The sequence below is a fragment of the Maniola jurtina genome, chromosome 24 (assembly GCF_905333055.1).
Source record: "Maniola jurtina chromosome 24, ilManJurt1.1, whole genome shotgun sequence".
NCBI lineage: Eukaryota > Metazoa > Arthropoda > Insecta > Lepidoptera > Nymphalidae > Maniola > Maniola jurtina.
The window spans coordinates 4,471,903-4,490,660 of NC_060052.1; the positions used below are offsets into that span (position 1 = coordinate 4,471,903).

Below are 18,758 nucleotides of genomic sequence, written 5' to 3' on the forward strand. Positions count from 1 at the left end.
AATTTTCATGTTGTTGCTGTGAAATGTATGTAAAGAGCACGACTTTAAGCCCATATTCTAATGTTTATTTTTTTAACGTGTGCGAGCGTGTCGTGTAAGTGAGCTACGACCTTATGCACCGACAGCCCCAAAAAAAGAAGTTTTTCATCAATAAATCAAATTAAGTTTTATATATAAAAGCTGTAACGGCAGTTCGATAACAATTTTGTACTTTACCGAGACCTTGGTTCCAAAGTTAGACCTTTGGCACGAAGCCAGCCTAGTCAAGCATAGGCTCGATAACGATCAGTTGTTACAATTTAACATAGCCTTATTGTTCGTAGCTGTATATTATTAGAAAAACTTCTAAGAAGTAGTATCTTTTTGCGTCGTATTTCACACAGCTGAGGATCGTGTCTCGCTTCTTAATAACCTAATGTGTCCCCACCCATTATTCTTGAAAATAATTCTGTGGCTTCTGAGATCCTTCTGCCTGGACTCAACTGAGGCTGAGATCTATACACTTTGTCTTTGCTCAGACTTAAGACACTGTTAAAACGAGACAGCGTTTTACCACTGACATTTTAACTGAAACTTAAGTTTAAGCAAAGTCAAAGTGCGCTCTACAGATTTTTTTTTCAACCTTAGAGTGTGATTGTGAATCTTAAACTGATATCTACAGAGCGTATTTTGGCTTAACTTAAAGTTCAAACGAGACAGGTTCATCTATAGCTAACAATTATCACTGACCTCTACTAATACAAGTACACTGGACTTTCGATTCGCGACCTGTTTTTGAAGCAACTTGATTTTGGTTATTTTGACGCTGATAACAACAGTGAGCTTCATGTGCGTGAGCGTACCATGGGTGTAGGAAGTGATAATTCTTATTACACCAGGTACTATTTAGTTACTTAGTTTTTCTATGAAGCGTACAGTACTCGATACTAAAATGTTATGTTAGTGATGAACATATTTTATACAAGTAAACTTTTGCAAGTAATTTTGAATCGTCAAAATAATTTACCTACAAATATTAAATAATTAAATAATTTACCACCAAATATTAAACATTTTAAATAATTTACCAATGTCATTTTGTATTGCATACCGTTTCCTGGCCACTTGTAGATAGTTATGTCCATGTCACGAGTACGAGATAGATTTATATCTGTCTAAGTTTGAGCCTACGATCTACAACTTTGAGCAAACTCAAAGAAAGACAAGGTTTAACGACTATTGTCAGATTATTTTGATAATAACCGGGACCGGCGGGTTAACGAGCTTTTTGAGGCAAGGAGGAAATGGAAAATCCATATTTGGACCTCAAAAATCGGTCATTCATCCAGCTACTGAATTGAATCTATGTTGCAAGTAGTCCTTCGAAGAAGTGTACTACTTGTTATTATGTAAATATATTATACAAACCTTACAAATAAGCTTCCAATTCCGTGAAAATACGGATGAGTGCGTAACCGCTCTTAGACTTACATTAACTACCGGAGGTCAAAATGTTACCTTCTAAAAGATTAATCAATTATCTTGTTGATAACAATGTCAACGAGGCGCCACTTGGGTTTGACACTAATCAATTCCGTGACCCGAGTTCTGAACTTGACCTTTGGCGCTTAGCCAAACTGCAGAATCATGTGAGGGTATGATATCCATCAACCATAAGTACAAAATAAATATTATTCGTAGTCAATGTCAAAAATCATTTTATTTTGTTGGGTTCAATGCAAAATAATATTTTATTAACCCCCGACCCAAAAAGAAAGTGTATCTGTCTGTGGCATCACAGCTCCTAAACTAATGAACCGATTTTAATTTAGTTTTTTTTTTGTTTGAAAGGTGGCTTGATCGAGAGTGTTCTTAGCTATAATCCAAGAAAATCGGTTCAGCCGTTCGAAAGCTATCAGCTCTTTTCTAGTTACTGTAAACCTTCACAATGCGGGGGGGGTGTTATAATTTTTTAATTTACACTTGTCTATTTAGGTACCAGAATATATAAAGATAAAATTTTATTTTTCATTACGTCATCAGGTAGATATAGTGAGGCGAAGGTAATATAGCTAAAGTACGCGACGTACGGTCGAGATGACAATCGAGGTAGGGCGCCCTACACACCCGCACAGCCCCCGCGCTGACCCGGTGCGCAATAGCGAGGTGACGTTCGGGTGTGCGGGGCGTCCCCCCTCATACCCCAATTGCCATCTCTACCTATCGCGTCCTGTCCTTGCGTCAACAAATTCAAGATGTAATTTTTTTGACAGCTCTAAATAATAGGTGAAACATTTCTGCTGGACAATATACTACATAGTAAAAATCAATTCGGGGTGGTCAGGGTTCGGTTCCGAGCACGCACCTCTAACTTTTCAGAGTTAAGTGCGTTTTAAGCAAGTAAATAATACTTATGTAAATGGTGAAGGAAAACGTCGTGAGAAAACCTGTAGGTATGCTTGGGAGTTCTTTATCATGTCCTCAAAGGTGTGTGAAGTCTACCATGACTACTATGACTCATTCTGAGAGGAAACCCCTGCTCAATAGTGGGCAACGATGGGTTGAGATGATGATGACGAACCAAACACGAAAGGCCTTCCTTCCCCCCCCCACTGATAAACATGCAGGATAAGCCAGCCACCAAGTAGTTAATGTAAGGTCTACATCTCCTGAGGATGCTCCGATGTTGGACTTCCGTTTAACGCCGGCTTCTATACAACAGATATTAACAAGCTTTATATTTACTCAAATTAAAGTAAGGTCGAGTATAAATTATTATCAAAGTAAAAGACGTTCTTAATTAACAATTTTTCAATTAACTGAAACCACACCGAGATGTAATAGCTTAATAATGCGGAAAATAGCTTATTAAATTTTTTGGGGCGGTAATCGATTTCGAGCTTTTCTGTTACCCGTGATATTAAGTTGACCTCTGGCTTATTGCCAAGCTGTCGAGCCAAACGCCCGGTTAGATAACGCCTTACTTTGCCAAATAAATAATGTTTCAATGTCCACTATATCTGTCGGTACCAGATGTTCATATACTTATAAGTTAAGTTAAACTCCGCAACAAAATTAAAAGATTTGAAGCGGTGAGTAATTTTCACTTATTTATTTATAGTAGCTATATATTTTATATTAATTTAATCTAATTATTTAATAAATGATTTAAAGCAGACTTAAAATTACAAGAAAGTTGCATAGAGCTTTTGATTTAGTTAGAGTACGTACATTACAGTGCGAAGATTTTTATTTAGTTGCGTAGATTTTTCTAAAGCAAGTAACATAAAATTGTAATTGCAAAGGCATTATTAAGAACAGAACTTTTATTTTGATTTATACTCAGAGTGCGTAGATATTGTAAAGCAGATAACAAAAAAATGTAATATCAAAAGCATTAGGACACTTATTTTGATTTAGTCAGAGATTGATACTAAAGTTACTATTTACAAAAGTACTTAACATAAAATATCAAAATTTTCAATGATAAAGGCATTGCTAAGATTTTCGTTTAGTTAAACAGCGTAGATTCACCACACTTCGAATGTTCAAACTCTGTGCTAGCAGTTTGAGGCATATAATTTCAGATTAAACAAAGACTAGAAATCCATGTTAGAAAATATTGCTATAGTGCACAAGTGTGTGCACAAACACAGGTGCCCTCTCTTATGCATCTCACTAAAATCCAAGTGGATGGCAATCTGACACAACCGGAGAAAGATTAATGGAAAAGCCGACAACTTTACGTACCTTCAGAGACACGAGCCAACTAATTTTCCACCTAAACTTTGACCTGACATTGTGAGTTTCGTAAAAAAGCGAATAACTTTTTAGCTAAACAAGTGTAAATTAAAAATTTTAAAAAATTTATCCGACAAGTGAAAGTTACAGTAATAACAAGAAAAGAGCTGATAACTTTCAAACGGCTGAACCGATCTTCTTGGATTATAGCTAAGAACACTCTCGATCAAGCCACTTTTCAAACAAAAAAAAACTAAATTAAAATCGGTTCATTAGTTTAGGAGCTATGATGCCACAGACAAATACACAGTTACACACGTCAAACTTATAACACCCCGCTTTTTGGGTCGGGGGTTAAAAAGTAGTCTCCGGCGATGGTCACTTTCGATAAACTTTGGTGTCTCGAGCTGCTGAAATGTAACCCTGCATCAGTAGACTTGTAGAGGCGATGTAATAATTATGCCCTCTTTCGACCCGGTTTATAATAATGATTGATTTGACACCTCATTCATCAAAATCGGTTCAGTAGTTTCGGCGCTTTAGGGTGGAATACACAAAAGTACAAACCTACAGATATACCTACATAGACTGCTAAAATCACAACCCTTCCTTTTGACTTTGCCGTAGTAGGGTAATAACTTAGGCCGTAAACTGGTACTGAAAACTCGAAGCACTTTAACAGTATTAAAAGCACTCTAAATTGTTGAAAGCTTTGCGGTCGTATTGTGAGCTTTTTGGAAGCTTTAGAAAAAATGTTTATTTAATTTCATTATGACTTCACTTATAAAGGTATCTCATTGAAATTAAGTACTAAGTAAGCTTCCTATCGCAGTCTCTCTCTTTCTTACTCCGCATCGTATTTCAGACTAGCTGCTATATCTAAATACTAGAGGATGCCCGCGACTTCGTCCATATGCATGTAGGTTTTTGAAGATTCCTTGGGAACTGTTTAGTTTTCCAGGATAAAAAGTTGTCTATGTCAATAACATGGACGCAAGCTACCTCGGTACCAAATTTCGTTAGAATCAGTTCCAGTTAGAATCGGAAACAGTTTACTGTTGGGCCGTGAAAAGGTAGCAGACAGACAGATCGACAGACAGACAGATAACAGACACACTTTGCATTTATAATATTAGTATGGATAGTATGGATTATTTTAATGTGATATAATTTTTTGTATGAATATAGTTAAAACCTGGAGAGTGACATATAGGCTAATTTTCATCTCTGAAAACCAAAGAGTTCCCACGGGATTAAAAACCTACATCCATGCAGACGAAGCCGCGAGTACCATCTAAGTCAAAGTCAAAGTCAAAATCATTTATTCAAAGTAGATACTATTGTACTCCTTTTGATGGTCGGAATTGGTCTAATAATCTAATAACTTACGCTTGCCTCTGCCTACCTTGATGCAGCAAAAATACGTTACGTAATTACGCCAGACGTCGGGAATGAGTTTTCATATTTCCTAGTTGACTGACCCGAGATAGTTTTGAATAGTTATGATTCTGCCACGTCATGATAGTTCAAGAGATAAGCGTTAGATTTATCGTGAATTAATTAAAATTAATCTTTTCGCTCAATCAATCAGCCTGTTTGCGTCCACTGCTGGACATATGCCTTCCCAAGGGCGCGCCACCACACATTATAGCGATACTATTGTTATGGAACAGCGGTGTCTTCTGACACAGAAGTAGTTATCCTACTCCCAAAAGAAGTCTCCACCCTCTTAGAGATGATATAAATCGTTATTTGAAAGAAACAATTTTATTTTTATCTTTATATTTCTAACTAGCTGATGCCCACGACTTCGTTCGCTTGAATGTAAGTTTTTCAAAAATCCCGCAGGAAATCTATGGTTTTCCGGGATAAAAAGTAGCCTATGTGCTAATCCAGGGTATAATCTATCTCCATTCTAAATTTCAGCCCAATCCGTCCAGTAGTTTTTGCGTGAAGGAGTAACAAACATACACACACATACACACATACCTACATACACACAAACTTTCGCCTTTATAATATTAGTGTGATAGTGTGATATTAGTGTGATGTGATAGGTATTAAGTATGAAAATATGAGTTTTAATACAAGCACAGTTTTGTGATTTTAGTATGGCAAACATAAACATAGGTTGGTATCTATACCTACTTAATAAGCTTCTGTTTGAGTTAGAAAGCTCTCCTGTATGCAAAGCTTGAAAGTTAGGTATTCCATCTAAGTTTGGAGCGTAGGTTAGATAATATATCACAAACTTCAGTGAAAATAAAGCACGGTTACTAATTCTGTTACACATGTCTAAGCTACTCTAAACTGATAAGTGCAGTTCTAAATCTAGTGTTATCCTTTTTCGTGGGAAGTACCTACTATGAAAGTGATATAGCAATACATTCAGAACATTTTGAAATATTTTTACGTTGTTATAACACTACGTATATAATTTTAATAATATTTTTATAAGTAGGTATATTATTTAATTTTAATACCTACAGTTTTAAAATCTATCATTTTACTTTAGTTCAGTGTGTACAACAGAGTACACTGGCAAGATGAATGCAGTACGCGGCAGGAAATATTGCATATAACTAGGTACTACTTTAGAAAGAGATTTTGGCTTCGTAGAGCGTCGTCTCTGTCACTCATATCTGTGTGACGTTTTGTCGGTCTCAACGACAGAGACAACGCTCTACGAAACCGTTATCTCATTCTAAAGTTCGAATATTTTCTGTCGGGTACTTTATTCATTTTTTATTTATTTTAGCAGGTAAATAAAAGTAAAGTAAATTAAAAAAGCCTTTATTATCTAATACGTTTTCCTAACACATTGATAACTATCTCGTATTGCAATAATTTATTTATTTTGCGTCAGTTATTTATTTTAGCAGGTACCTAAGCAAAAATGTATCTATACTTAAAGAACATCTTGTCTCATTTCTTTTCACTTAGAAAACAAAATATCTGCTTCCCTTAGCCGATGTATTCTAATGATAAGAATTTTCCGCCCGTCTCTTAGTCTATAATTAAGGCCCTCATTAAAACTTGCTCTCCATGGAACCCGAGTTTCTGTGTGAGCTGCTTTAAAAATATCTTATTTTATGACCTTTACTGGAAGCTTAGACTTTATTTACATTAAACAAAATATCATTTTATAAGTCGCTTACTGACTTGCCCCGGCTTTCCATGGGTAAGCTTGTCTTCCTATTCTATATCATCGTCATCATCATCTCAACCCAGATTGAAAAGAGCTTAGACCATAGACCACCACGCTGGCCTCTCATGGAAGACTCTCAGCTTCATGAGTAAACATGTTATTCTTAGGCCTGCGTGGCCTCCTCACGAAGTTTTGCTTTGCCAGTGTTCTCAATAGTAAATGTAAGATTTTTTTAATTACATTCTGATAGAAGTTAGCCCTTGAATGCGATCCCACCTAGTAATAAGTTATGATAAGTTAAGATGGAAGCGGAATAACTTGGAAGGGGTATGGTAGTTTCATTAAACCCATACACTTGATCGGTTTCTACTCGGTATCATACCGAACGCTAAATCGCTTGGTGGTACAGCTTACCGGTAGGGTGCTAACTAGCCACGGCGGAATCCTTCCACCAGACAAAATTTGCAACCAGATATCCTGGTAGTTAGCCCGCATCAGCGCTGACTGCCAGTTGAAATTGTAATTAAGAACTAACTAACTAGTCGTTGAATTAAAAAAAGGGAAATCGGAGAATTCATAGTCCAGGATTACACAGAAATGCAGATTTTACTTTGACGACGATTCAGCAAACGTCAGGGTAATGGATTTTTGAATATGCATTAACCACTCAAGTTTAATAAGGAATTCTTTAAGGTCAGTAGAACTGTAGAGCAGCTCGTTTTTAGCCACCGATACAAAAAGGGAGGTATGAAACTCGTAAGTTTGATCAATTTATCTGTCTGTCTGTGTGTCTATCGTGGTTTAATTGTGCATTGTGAAAAGTATGTGAATACTTAGGTGTAACGCACACCGACAGAATCGTGGCGCAGCGACTTTCTAGACAACAATACAAACTAAGTCTTTATTTAGGAGTACGCGGCGGCGCATGGTAAGCCTAGATGCGCAGCGCGCGTCCTATGTGTTTTATTTTCGGTATACGGATTTTAATGGTATTTTGAAGTACATAAAGATGATTGATAGTCCATCAAACGATTTTAACAACAATTACTCTATCTGTATACGTCAACTCTTAAGCATGGTTGTGAATTTTGGTCTGAAGAATCAAGGCTTTTTTGTATAGAGACACACGCTTATGTTGACTCAATGGCTGTGGGTCAATCCTGACGACAGGGTCTTCTCCAGTTGGCTGAAGGCCAAGCGGGGGTACGGCCCATGAGGCATGGCTTCCTTACCTGGGTACAAACCAGGGCAACTTTGTACCCTGGTGGAGATCTTTTAGCCAGGATTTCACCGGTTAGGGCCGCCAACTTGGCTTATGGTCTTGGTCAATCCTGTTGGGATACGGTCTAAATGCTCTTTTTTGTCAACAGATGGCGCTCTTCGGGGGGAGGTAGAAGTACGCGGGCGCGGTACGGAGCCAGCGTTACTCAACGACTTGCACTCAACGCTGCCGCCTGCCGCGCCCGAAACCCTGCACACCATCTCGCTCGTCCTCAAAGGCCTGGTTTTCATCATCATCATCCTCGGAGCGCTGCTCGGGAACGCCCTCGTCATCATATCTGTCCACCGACACAGGAAGCTTCGCGTCATCACCAACTACTACGTCGTCAGCCTCGCAGTCGCCGACATGCTGGTGGCATTGTGCGCGATGACATTCAACGCGAGCGCTGAGTTGACAGATGCCTGGCTGTTCGGGCCTCTAGTCTGTGATATCTTCAATTCCCTCGATGTATACTTCTCCAGCGCTTCTATCCTCCATCTGTGCTGTATATCCGTTGATAGGTACTACGCTATCGTCCGGCCTTTAGAGTACCCAGTAACGATGACACACAGAACTGTTTGTTTTATGCTCGCCAATGTTTGGTTATGGCCAGCATTCATTAGCTTCGTTCCAATATTCATGGGATGGTATACGACGGCGGAACATCGGCACTACAGAAAAATGCATCCAGATGTTTGTATATTCAAAGCCAATATGGTGTATGCGATTATATCGTCGAGCGTTTCCTTTTGGATACCGAGTATAGTCATGATATCAATGTACTGTAAGATATTTAGAGAAGCGGTCCGGCAAAGGGAAGCTTTGACGAGAACGTCGTCGAATATTCTTCTAAATTCTGTCCATATAAAGCATACATCGCACAGTGCGCACCATTCACATTACTTACACCCCGATAGAAGGCCGTCAGACATAAGTCCAAACTATAGCACTTTTACGGAAGTAGGACCAGAGGAGACTGAATTTGGTGGAGAAGTTGTGATGGCGTTAGGAGATATTTGTCCAAGCAAAGAAGCAAGTCCAAGAAAATCAGTGAACATTAGCTGTGATACAGCGAGCTCGGGGTATTGTTCTGGTGGGTCAAACAAGAGATCTTCAAGCGGACAGCCTCCCATTGGATGGAGACCCAGTTGTACATCAGCTGTTGCAACAAGAGACTTAGCGAGAGCAGCAACAGAGCTAAATTCTCAAGGTACTTAAACATTTCTAACCACATAAATAGACCTTATAACGTATCTGATATCAAACCTGTTTAATTATATCGGTTATTATTCGCAGTCTTTTTATACAATCGATAATTTCACAGAAAGGCTATTTTTTTTTGCTACTTTTAGGACCGCATATAAGTTATAAGCTACGATAAATAGTTACTGGGAAACAATGAAATAATAAAGTTCATTTGACGATGCGAATTTTTACCGGCCTTGTTTTGCAGATTCAACTTTAAAGTTTGAGCTTTAATACCATAATCAATTCTATGTGGGTTGGGTCCTTTCTGTTTTGTGTTGGATCGAATTTTAAAACATTACCAAAGGAGGTAGTTGCTAGCTAGTTGATTTTTGAAATTTACCAGTTCTAATTTTTAAATTTATTAGACTATGTTGTAGCCACTCTTAGCTTAGATAGATAGGAAAGGGAAATATATTAATCGTGTTTTGATTTAACTACAAATCTCACAAAAATCTAATGCCATCACAACGTTTCAGATGATCCTAAAGTTAGTGCTTGTTTAGCCCAATGTCTAAACCTGACAAACCAAAGAGGTAAGCCAGCTCACACCGTCACTCGCTCCATACAAACGTAGTTCGTCTCTCATTTGAATACTAACCAATCAATCATACTCAATGGAATTTTGTAGAAACGTTCCGGGAACTAATATCTATGCCTGTGGTTTTCCAGATTTCCGTTAAAATATTCGGTCATAAAGTTACGCGGTCTTAAAAATTCACATACAAATCTTTGAGCGCCTGTAATTTTGAAACTACATATTTTTAGAAAAATCTAAAACACCACATGCACAGATATTAGTTTCTAGAATATGTCTGTAAAAATTCATGGACTTTGGTTTCTTAATATTCAAATGAAATTGGGACTACGATTGTATGAAGTTAGTGACGGAGAGAGCCCTGTTAATGAAATAACTAGTGCACTTTTTATTTAAAAAATCAAAAATGAATTTTATTATTTCACGAAATCGCTGCTGGAATGCACGCTTATTTAACATACACGCGGGTTAAAGTCACAAAGTAGGTATTTTGTTACGTAAAAAGGTTTCAATAGCCACCGATCTCGATTCACTTCATGTTGCAAATTAAAACAGAAGCTCATTGTTGCGTTTTGTATCATCAAGCAATCCATTATCCCGTACAAGTTTAATCAAGAGCAGCACATTCGTGACATACACAGTGGCGTAGCTACGTAACCAATTGCCCTGGGGCAAATCAAAAAATGGGGCCCCACTGCTATCTTAACTGGTTAGGTTTTATCAGACACTAGCTGACGCCCGCGACTTCGTCCGCATGGATTTAGGTTTTACGAAATCCCGTGGGAACTCTTTGGTTTTCCGGGATAAAAAGTAGCCTATGTGCTAATCCAGGATTATCTATCTCCATTCCGAATTTCAGCCAATTCCATCCAGTAGTTTTTGCGTGAAGGAGTAACAAACATACACACACACACACACACATACAAACTTTCGCCTTAATAATATTAGTGTGATTAATTAATATACAAATACTTTTAAAATGCTTAGCTACTTTACGAGTATCAACAACCCACAGAAAGAATTTAGGGGAATTCCCTAGGTTTTTTCTCTCGTCGAGCAATTCCCCAGGTATAACTTTCGGATATCTCTCAATTGAGTTGCCATGATTAAAGTCGCATTGCAACCTGTAGTATTTTGAAAATGGGAATAAAATAGAAATTTTCAAAAGTTCAGTTCGATTGAGATTTTCGGTAAGGATTCGAGGGCCCACTGAGTTTGAGGGCCCCGGGGCACTGCCCCGCCTAGCCCCTAGGTAGCTACGCCACTGGACATACAGACAACATACAGATAATGATCGTGTCAACTATACGAACAGACATCAAAGTGAGACTATCTGATGTTGATATTAAATGTCAGGGTATTCATTCAACGCTCTAACACAATATAGCCCAAGAGTCAATAGAAGTCTTTTAAAAAGGTGCTTGACAAAAACTGAAAGTATATTCGGTATAGAAAATTTGATCTTATATTAGTAAAAACTAGGTGACGCCCGCGACTTCGTTCGCGTGGATTTAGGTTTTTCAAACTTGCGAAACTATTTTTAGGGAATTTTAGGAAGCTATTTGATTTTTCGGGATAAAAAGTATTCTTTGTGTTAATCCAGGGTATAATATATCTCCATTCCAAACTTATAACACCCCTCTTTTTGGGTCGGGGGTTAAAAAGCAATGATCAAAGTTGGAATACACTTGCCTAAAAATGTCTTTATCAAGCACCTCTCCGAAACTTCCCAGTCTTTCAGCATAATACTCTTATCTTCGTTCCCATCTCTCGCGCCCCAATGTTTTTCAATTTCGTGTAACAATAGTTGTAACTACATTTCATGTAATTGAAAATTAACAACGTTGATATATTTTATCACGTTCTTCCATTTCAAAGTTCATTGTGTTAACCCTATGTTTTCTTAAATGATCATTCTTCAGTGGGCGCTAGTTCAAAGATATACCTACTCGTTTATTAAACTTCAAAGGACAGATGAAGCTACATTTATTAAAAAAAAGCGGCCAAGTGCGAGTCAGACTCGCGCACCGAGGGTTCCGTACTAGGGTAATTTTTCCGACATTTTACAAGATAAATCAAAAACTATTATACATAAAAATATAAAATAAATAAAAATCTGTTTTAGAATATACAAGTAAAGCCCTTTCATATTATGATACCCCACTTGGTGCAGTTATTTACTTTGAAAATTGAAACACATTTTAATTTTTTTTTAATGATGTACCTAACCATAAATTCGCAGTTTTCTTTATTCCTGTACTTGTGCTATACGACCTACCTACCTACCAAATTTCATGATTCTAGGTCAACGGGAAGTACCCTATAGGTTTCTTGACAGACACGACGGACGGACAGACAGACAGACAGCAAAGTGATCCTATAAGGGTTCCGTTTTTCCTTTTGAGGTACGGAACCCTAAAAAAATTGCGGTATATATACATAGTCGTATGAATATTAATTAACTATGGTATTTTTGTGTGGCAAAATAAAAGTAAATATTAATTAATAGGCTCACGTTGGATTGGATTTTAATCCAAATAAAAGGCAAATAATTGGCTTAACAGCTGCAAAATTTAGATTTATGGCTTGCTTTTGCTTTTGTTCGTGGCCTTTAAAATGCTTTCCTCGCTTACGCAATCATTAAAATATTTATCAAAGACCTTCTGGATTATATGACCCGAATAATTTTATAGTCGTTATCCATCTGCAGGATATAAGCTATGTCTTTACCTAATACGCGATAAATGTATAGTTTAGATACTAAAGTTTAATTTGGTAATATAAAATAAAACATACAAGCGTTACTTTAATTTTTATTTGCCAATATTGTGGACGGTAATTTCAGTCGGCCCATGCCGACGTTGGCGCGTGGGGCACGTTTTGGTTTGTTGGCTATGGCCAACGTTGGCGTTGAAAAGGTTTATAGATCTACGCGTTCATACAAACATACATACAGGCAGCGGGTAGCGACTTTATTTTATAGTATATTGAGAAGTAAAGCCCGAAATTTCCATAACAATTCCAATACGAAACGTACCTACCTAAATAATAAATATATATTATATAATATCATCCAAGGCTGTAATCTCGATAGACTTGGAGAAGTTACAATTATTCCATACATATCAAAGTTAGGATTTCGCTCGAGAAATGCCAAACTGATTTATCCGACCAAATGAACTCAATACTTTGACTTTCCTATCATCACCCTCAGGAATTTATTATGTTTTACTAGCGATCAGCTTCGCCTTCGCACGGGTCCAATGTAGATATTAATGTGATGTCAGTGTGAAGTGATTTTCTAGAAGTCCTAATAAGGGAGAACAATTCCATCATGCATTTCGTCAGTGAAGTTGTTACAGTGCGTAACTCATTTTTGGCTAGTTTTTAACCCCCGAACTAAAACGAGGGGTGTTATAAGTTTGACGTGTATATCTGTGTATCTGTCTGTGGCATCGTAGCTCCTAAGCTAATGAACCGATTTTAATTTAGTTGTTTTTTTTTGGAAGGTGGTTTGATCGAGAGTGTTCTTAGCTATAATCGAAGAAAATCGGTTCAGACATTTGAAAGTTATCAGCTCTTTTCTAGTTTTCTTATAGAGGTTGTTATGTCGGGGGTTTTTTAAATTTTGAGTTATAATATTTGTCATTTGATGAAAATAATCACCCGCTCTTATTCGACCAATCAGAAACATATTAACGTCTTTTATTTCGTCAATAACTTAATTTAAATACTTTTTCAATATATCAAGGGTTGTTAACAAATATTTTATACAGTTTTATTACTTCCCTGTAAAGTAGACTTTTTGACTTATGGTACCTACTGTTAGAACTTCACTGGCGACTTGATTTTCAAAAAATAAAACAGCACTTTCGATAGCTCTCAGTCGGCTTGATTTCTTCCGACATCTTCAAGCTAACATAAAACAATTTTTTTTTACGTTAGCTTGAAGAAATATGCCCTTTTCCCTGCAATTAAGCGTAAAGCTTGTGCCAGGAGTGGGTACGACAATAGTGCAACGGGTGGGGTTTGAACCGCTGACCTTTCGGAAGTTAGTCCGCTCCTCAACCGTTGAGCTATTGAGACTCTAAACTTTATGAACAAACCTTCCTCTTGAATCACTCTATCTATTGATTGAAACCGCATTAAAATCCGTTGCGCAGTTTTAAAAGACTTAAGCTTTAGTACAGAGAGACAGAGGCCAGGAAGCGACTTTGTTTTGTATAATGTATACTTACTTAGAGATTTTCCGCAATTATAATAATTGCAAAATATAATACCGCTTGCTGCAGTGCCGTACTCTAAGTAAACATTATAAACACAAAAGCCAATGCGCTATTTCTGTTGCTCGTAGTATTTCACTGAAAGTTAGCACTCAGACTGCAAGGTGCATGCAAAATTTGACTCGGGCCCGATATTGGTATCTAGCTATTCAGAATGCATTTTAGGATATTAAAAAACCGGTCAGGTGCGAGTCAGACTGCCACACAACGGGTTCTGTACAAGAAATAACACTTTTTACTTAACGGACGTTAAAAAAGTTCTATATACTTTTTACGTCATGTTGTTGACAGTTGACAGTTGACAGTTGACACATAGAGCTAAAATGACGAGTGAGGTCTCAAAATATATGCATTACAGGGTGGTTTTATTCTTAAAATAGTTGCAAGTTGCAACCTGCTATATCCATACTATCCATACTACTTAATATTATAAATGCGAAAGTGTGTCTGTCTGTCTGTATGTCTGCTACCTTTTCACGGCCCAACAGTTTAACCGATTCTGACGAAATTTGGTACAGGGTTAGCTTATACCCAGGGGACGGACATAGGCTACTTTTTGTCCCGGAAAATCAAAGAGTTCCCACGGGATTCCCAAAAACCCATCCGCTTAACCAATTTGTATGAAATTTGGTACCGAGGTAGCTTGCGTCCCTGTAATTGACATAGGCAACTTTTTATCCCGGATAATCAAACAGTTCCCACGGGATCTTTAAACACCTAAATCCACGCGGACGAAGTCGCGGGCATCCTCTAGTACCTAATATTTTCAATGTGCAGGGGTTAATGCTGTTACAACGTAAGAGCTTTGTTTAAAACTGTACAAAGAGTATTTATACAAAGCGTATGTCAAGAGCACAATATGTTCTAGAGTAGGTGCATACCAACTCTATTGTCTTATACTTACCTCTTTTCATTCTACACGAAGCCTTACAATCGGTAAATAACGAGAGCAGAAGAGAAATTAAATAGTAAACTTCAAAAGTAAGCTACGCACTGTTCGATTCTTTTATTCCGATACAAATAAGCCCTTGACTGCGATCTCACCTGGTGGTGAGTGATGATTCAATCTAAAATGGAAGTGGACTAACTTGGAAAGAATACTTATGGCAGGTTTAATAAACCCATACACTTATCGGTTTCGATGGCACCATACCGAACGCTAAAGCGCATGGCAGCGGATGGGAATTAGCCATGACTAGGCAAAGCCAGAAGCAACTTAAAAATTATAAATGCCCAAATCTTGGCGGCACAGCTTTGCTGGTAGGGCGGTAACTATTGACGGCCGTAGCCTCGCCCCTACGACCATAGACAATTTAAAAATTATAAACTCCCAAATTGTCCCTGTCTTGAATCGAACCCGCGGCCTCCCACTTTTGTGACACTGCTCCAGGGAGATAATTTTTTTTTTGTTTTTTTTAATAATAAAATAGTGAGCAAACGAACAGGCGAATCACCTGATGTTTAGTGATTACCGCCGCCCATGAACATTTGCAGTACCAGAAGTACCGCCGATGCGTTGCCGGCCTTTCGGGGTTTTCTAACGTAGATACACCGTACTTGCCTATTCTATAATTATTGTCTTAAAGGTATTTTCATTCTGCACGTAGCCTTGGTAAATAACGAGGGCAGAAGAGAAATTTAATAATAAATGTCTAACTTCATTTGTAAGCTGCGAAGCTGTTTGATTTCCATATCGATTCTCGATATCGTACGATTCTGTAGCAGAAGCATGAATAGGTAATGCTTTATTACACCTACACATAAGGCACAATCTATTTTCTTAAGAGGGGTCTCTCCGTCACTCGCTCCATACAAACGTAGTTCCAATTTCATTTGAATATTAAGCAACCAAAGTCCATGAAATTTTGCAGACATATTCTAGAAACTAATATCTATGCCTGTGGTTTTCCAGATTTCTGTTAAAATATTCGATTTCAAAGTAACGCGGTCTTAAAAATTCACATACAAATCTTTGAGCCCCTGTAATTTTAAAACTACATTTTTTTAGAAAAATCTAACACACCACAGGCACAGATATTAGTTTCAAATATGTCTGCAAAATTTCATGGAAATTGGTTGCTTAATATTCAAATGAAATTGGAACTACGATTGTATGGAGTAAGTGACGGAGAGAGCCCTTTTAAAAGGATTTATAAAATAAGTGGTTCAAAAGCGGCCCGAAAAATAAAAGCATTGACCTTATATTTCAAATTAGTTTACACTTATTGCTTAGGTTTTAAGTTTTATTTTTGATTTTTGTTCTCATTTTAACAATGTTTTCGTATTTTTTTTAGGTGTAAACAGGTGTAGGTTGTGTGCAAACCTGGGCACTTGAACGATGTCATTTTGTTCATGATCTGTCATCCATACTGAGTAGCGAATCAGACCCAATCCAGCGTGCGTTTGTAAAATGCCGACTCGGTTTATAAACTGCAACTACTACTACTGAATTCTACTATTAACCTGCGACATAATCCATACTAATAATATAAATGCGAAAGTGTGTCTGTCTGTCTGTCTGCTACCTTTTCACGGCCCAACAGTTTAACCGATTCAGATGTTTGGTACAGAGTTAGCTTATATCCCGGGGACGGACAAAGGCTACTTTTATCCAGGAAAATCAAAGAGTTCCCACGGGATTCCTAAAGACCCATCCGCTTAACCGATTTGTATGAAAGGTACTGAGGTAGCTTGCGTCCCTGTAATTGACATAGGCAACTTTTTATCCCGGAAAATGAAACAGTTCCCACGGGATCTTTAAAAACCCACATCCACACGGAGGAAGTCGCGGGCATCCTCTAGTATTAAATATTTTAAAATTCACAGGTGCCAGTCTTCGTGCAGCCGGCAAGTCGTGGCGAGCTGAACATAAGGCAGCGCGCACACTGGGCATCATCGTTGGTGCATTCTTGTTGTGTTGGCTACCATTTTTTCTTTGGTAAATATTTTTTTTTCATCTTAGCTACAATATTTTGACCCACAATGTGTTTAATCATGAGATATCTGACAGAAGTGAAGCTTTTTACACATTGTAATATGAACTTGTACTCTGTCTCACTCACTCATAATAGTAGAAAATTAGAGAGCATGAAAACAGCAAAAGACTTTTGCTGCCTGTTGCATTTTCTCCGTCTTGCTCGCTCATATTATTATGCGCAATATTATACGCTGTCCAGCTAATGAAGTCTTCATCGCCGTATTTGTTTGTGCATTTCAGTTTTGACAAGCTAGGTCCCTATCTCAATTTTTAGTTACAAAGCTTTATTTACCAAATTTCTAAATTCATTCACTATTTCATTATTGCACCAATTTTTTTAAAAAACAAGACCCCTTTTCACAGGTACGTAACAACAAATGTGTGCGGCGAACCATGCGAGACACCAGACGTAGTAGTCGGTGTACTATTCTGGATCGGCTACTTTAACTCCGCTCTAAACCCACTAATCTACGCGTATTTTAACCGCGACTTTCGGGACGCGTTTAAAAACACGCTCATGTGCGCCCTACCTTGCTGCTTCAGCTGTTGGAAAGATACGGGTGCGGCGGCTTTTGTGTGATAAAGAATATTTTGTAAGGACTGTAAACTTCGGTGAACATTATTTAATTATAATATTTGTTATATTTGAAATAAATTTTATTATCTCGAGTGTTCTTAAAGCCAAACTTTCAACTCAGTTCTAAATCTAGTTAAACTATGCGTATTTTAACAGCCACTTTCGGAACGCGTTTAAAATAACGCTCATGTGCGTACTGTCTTGCTGTATCAGCTATTGGAAAGACAGAAGTCGCTTTTATGTGATAGACTCGCATTGTGTATATTATAGGATTATTTTAGGTGATTGAGGACTGTGAATCTCGTTAAATATTATTTAATCAGGGTGGAGCCAAACGAGCGTAATTTCGTGAAATGTTAATCGTGGTATATTAACAGCAAGAAAAAAGTAAAGCTGGAGTATCCCAATTCCTAAGAAAGCCACAGCATGAACAGAAACCTAGAATTGGCTATGGACCATTATTTCAACAATTACACATTCTCCCACTCCCGTCTATGTATATATTTGATATTTGTGTATTTGTTAAACAACACGAATATTTGTTTAGCAAAGCACGTGATATTTATCCGAGGAACTCAAGAAATAGGGATCGACTAGTAACAACATATAGAGCCAATAATGCAGCATACCGAAAGTGTAGTCATGCCATGTGCATAAAAATATATAATAAACTACCCCCAGGCTTACGTCAGTTAACTTCTTTAGCACGTTTCAAAAAAGATCTTTTTTCGTGGTTGATAAATAAATGTTTTTATTCAATAAATGACATGTTGGCACTGTAAAATAATATAGGTATAATAATAATTTTATTGTGACATAATATTAATTTTTAACATATTTTAATTTTTGACATTGTACTATTTGACTAATTAATTATTATATTAATTACTATATTTGCATGCCAGAAATGGTGAATACATTGGACTCATTGTATGCTCTTTGTACAACTTTTTTTTACCTGTATTCACCAAATAAAGAATATGATTATGATTATGATTATGATTAAGCG

At 37.4% G+C, this 18,758-nt stretch overlaps 1 protein-coding gene across 1 annotated transcript in view; it reads left to right on the plus strand.

Annotated features, from left to right (window-relative positions):
- LOC123877522 (octopamine receptor beta-3R-like) overlaps positions 1-18,501 on the plus strand; it is a 52,670-nt gene extending 34,169 nt beyond the window's left edge. Inside the window, exons 3-5 of the mRNA XM_045924325.1 lie at positions 8,239-9,339; positions 17,022-17,133; positions 17,536-18,501. Of these exons, the coding sequence (XP_045780281.1) occupies positions 8,239-9,339; positions 17,022-17,133; positions 17,536-17,752 (1,430 nt within the window). The 3' untranslated portion in view covers positions 17,753-18,501. The remainder of the gene's footprint in view (positions 1-8,238; positions 9,340-17,021; positions 17,134-17,535) is intronic.
- The last annotated feature ends 257 nt before the right edge of the window (positions 18,502-18,758 follow it).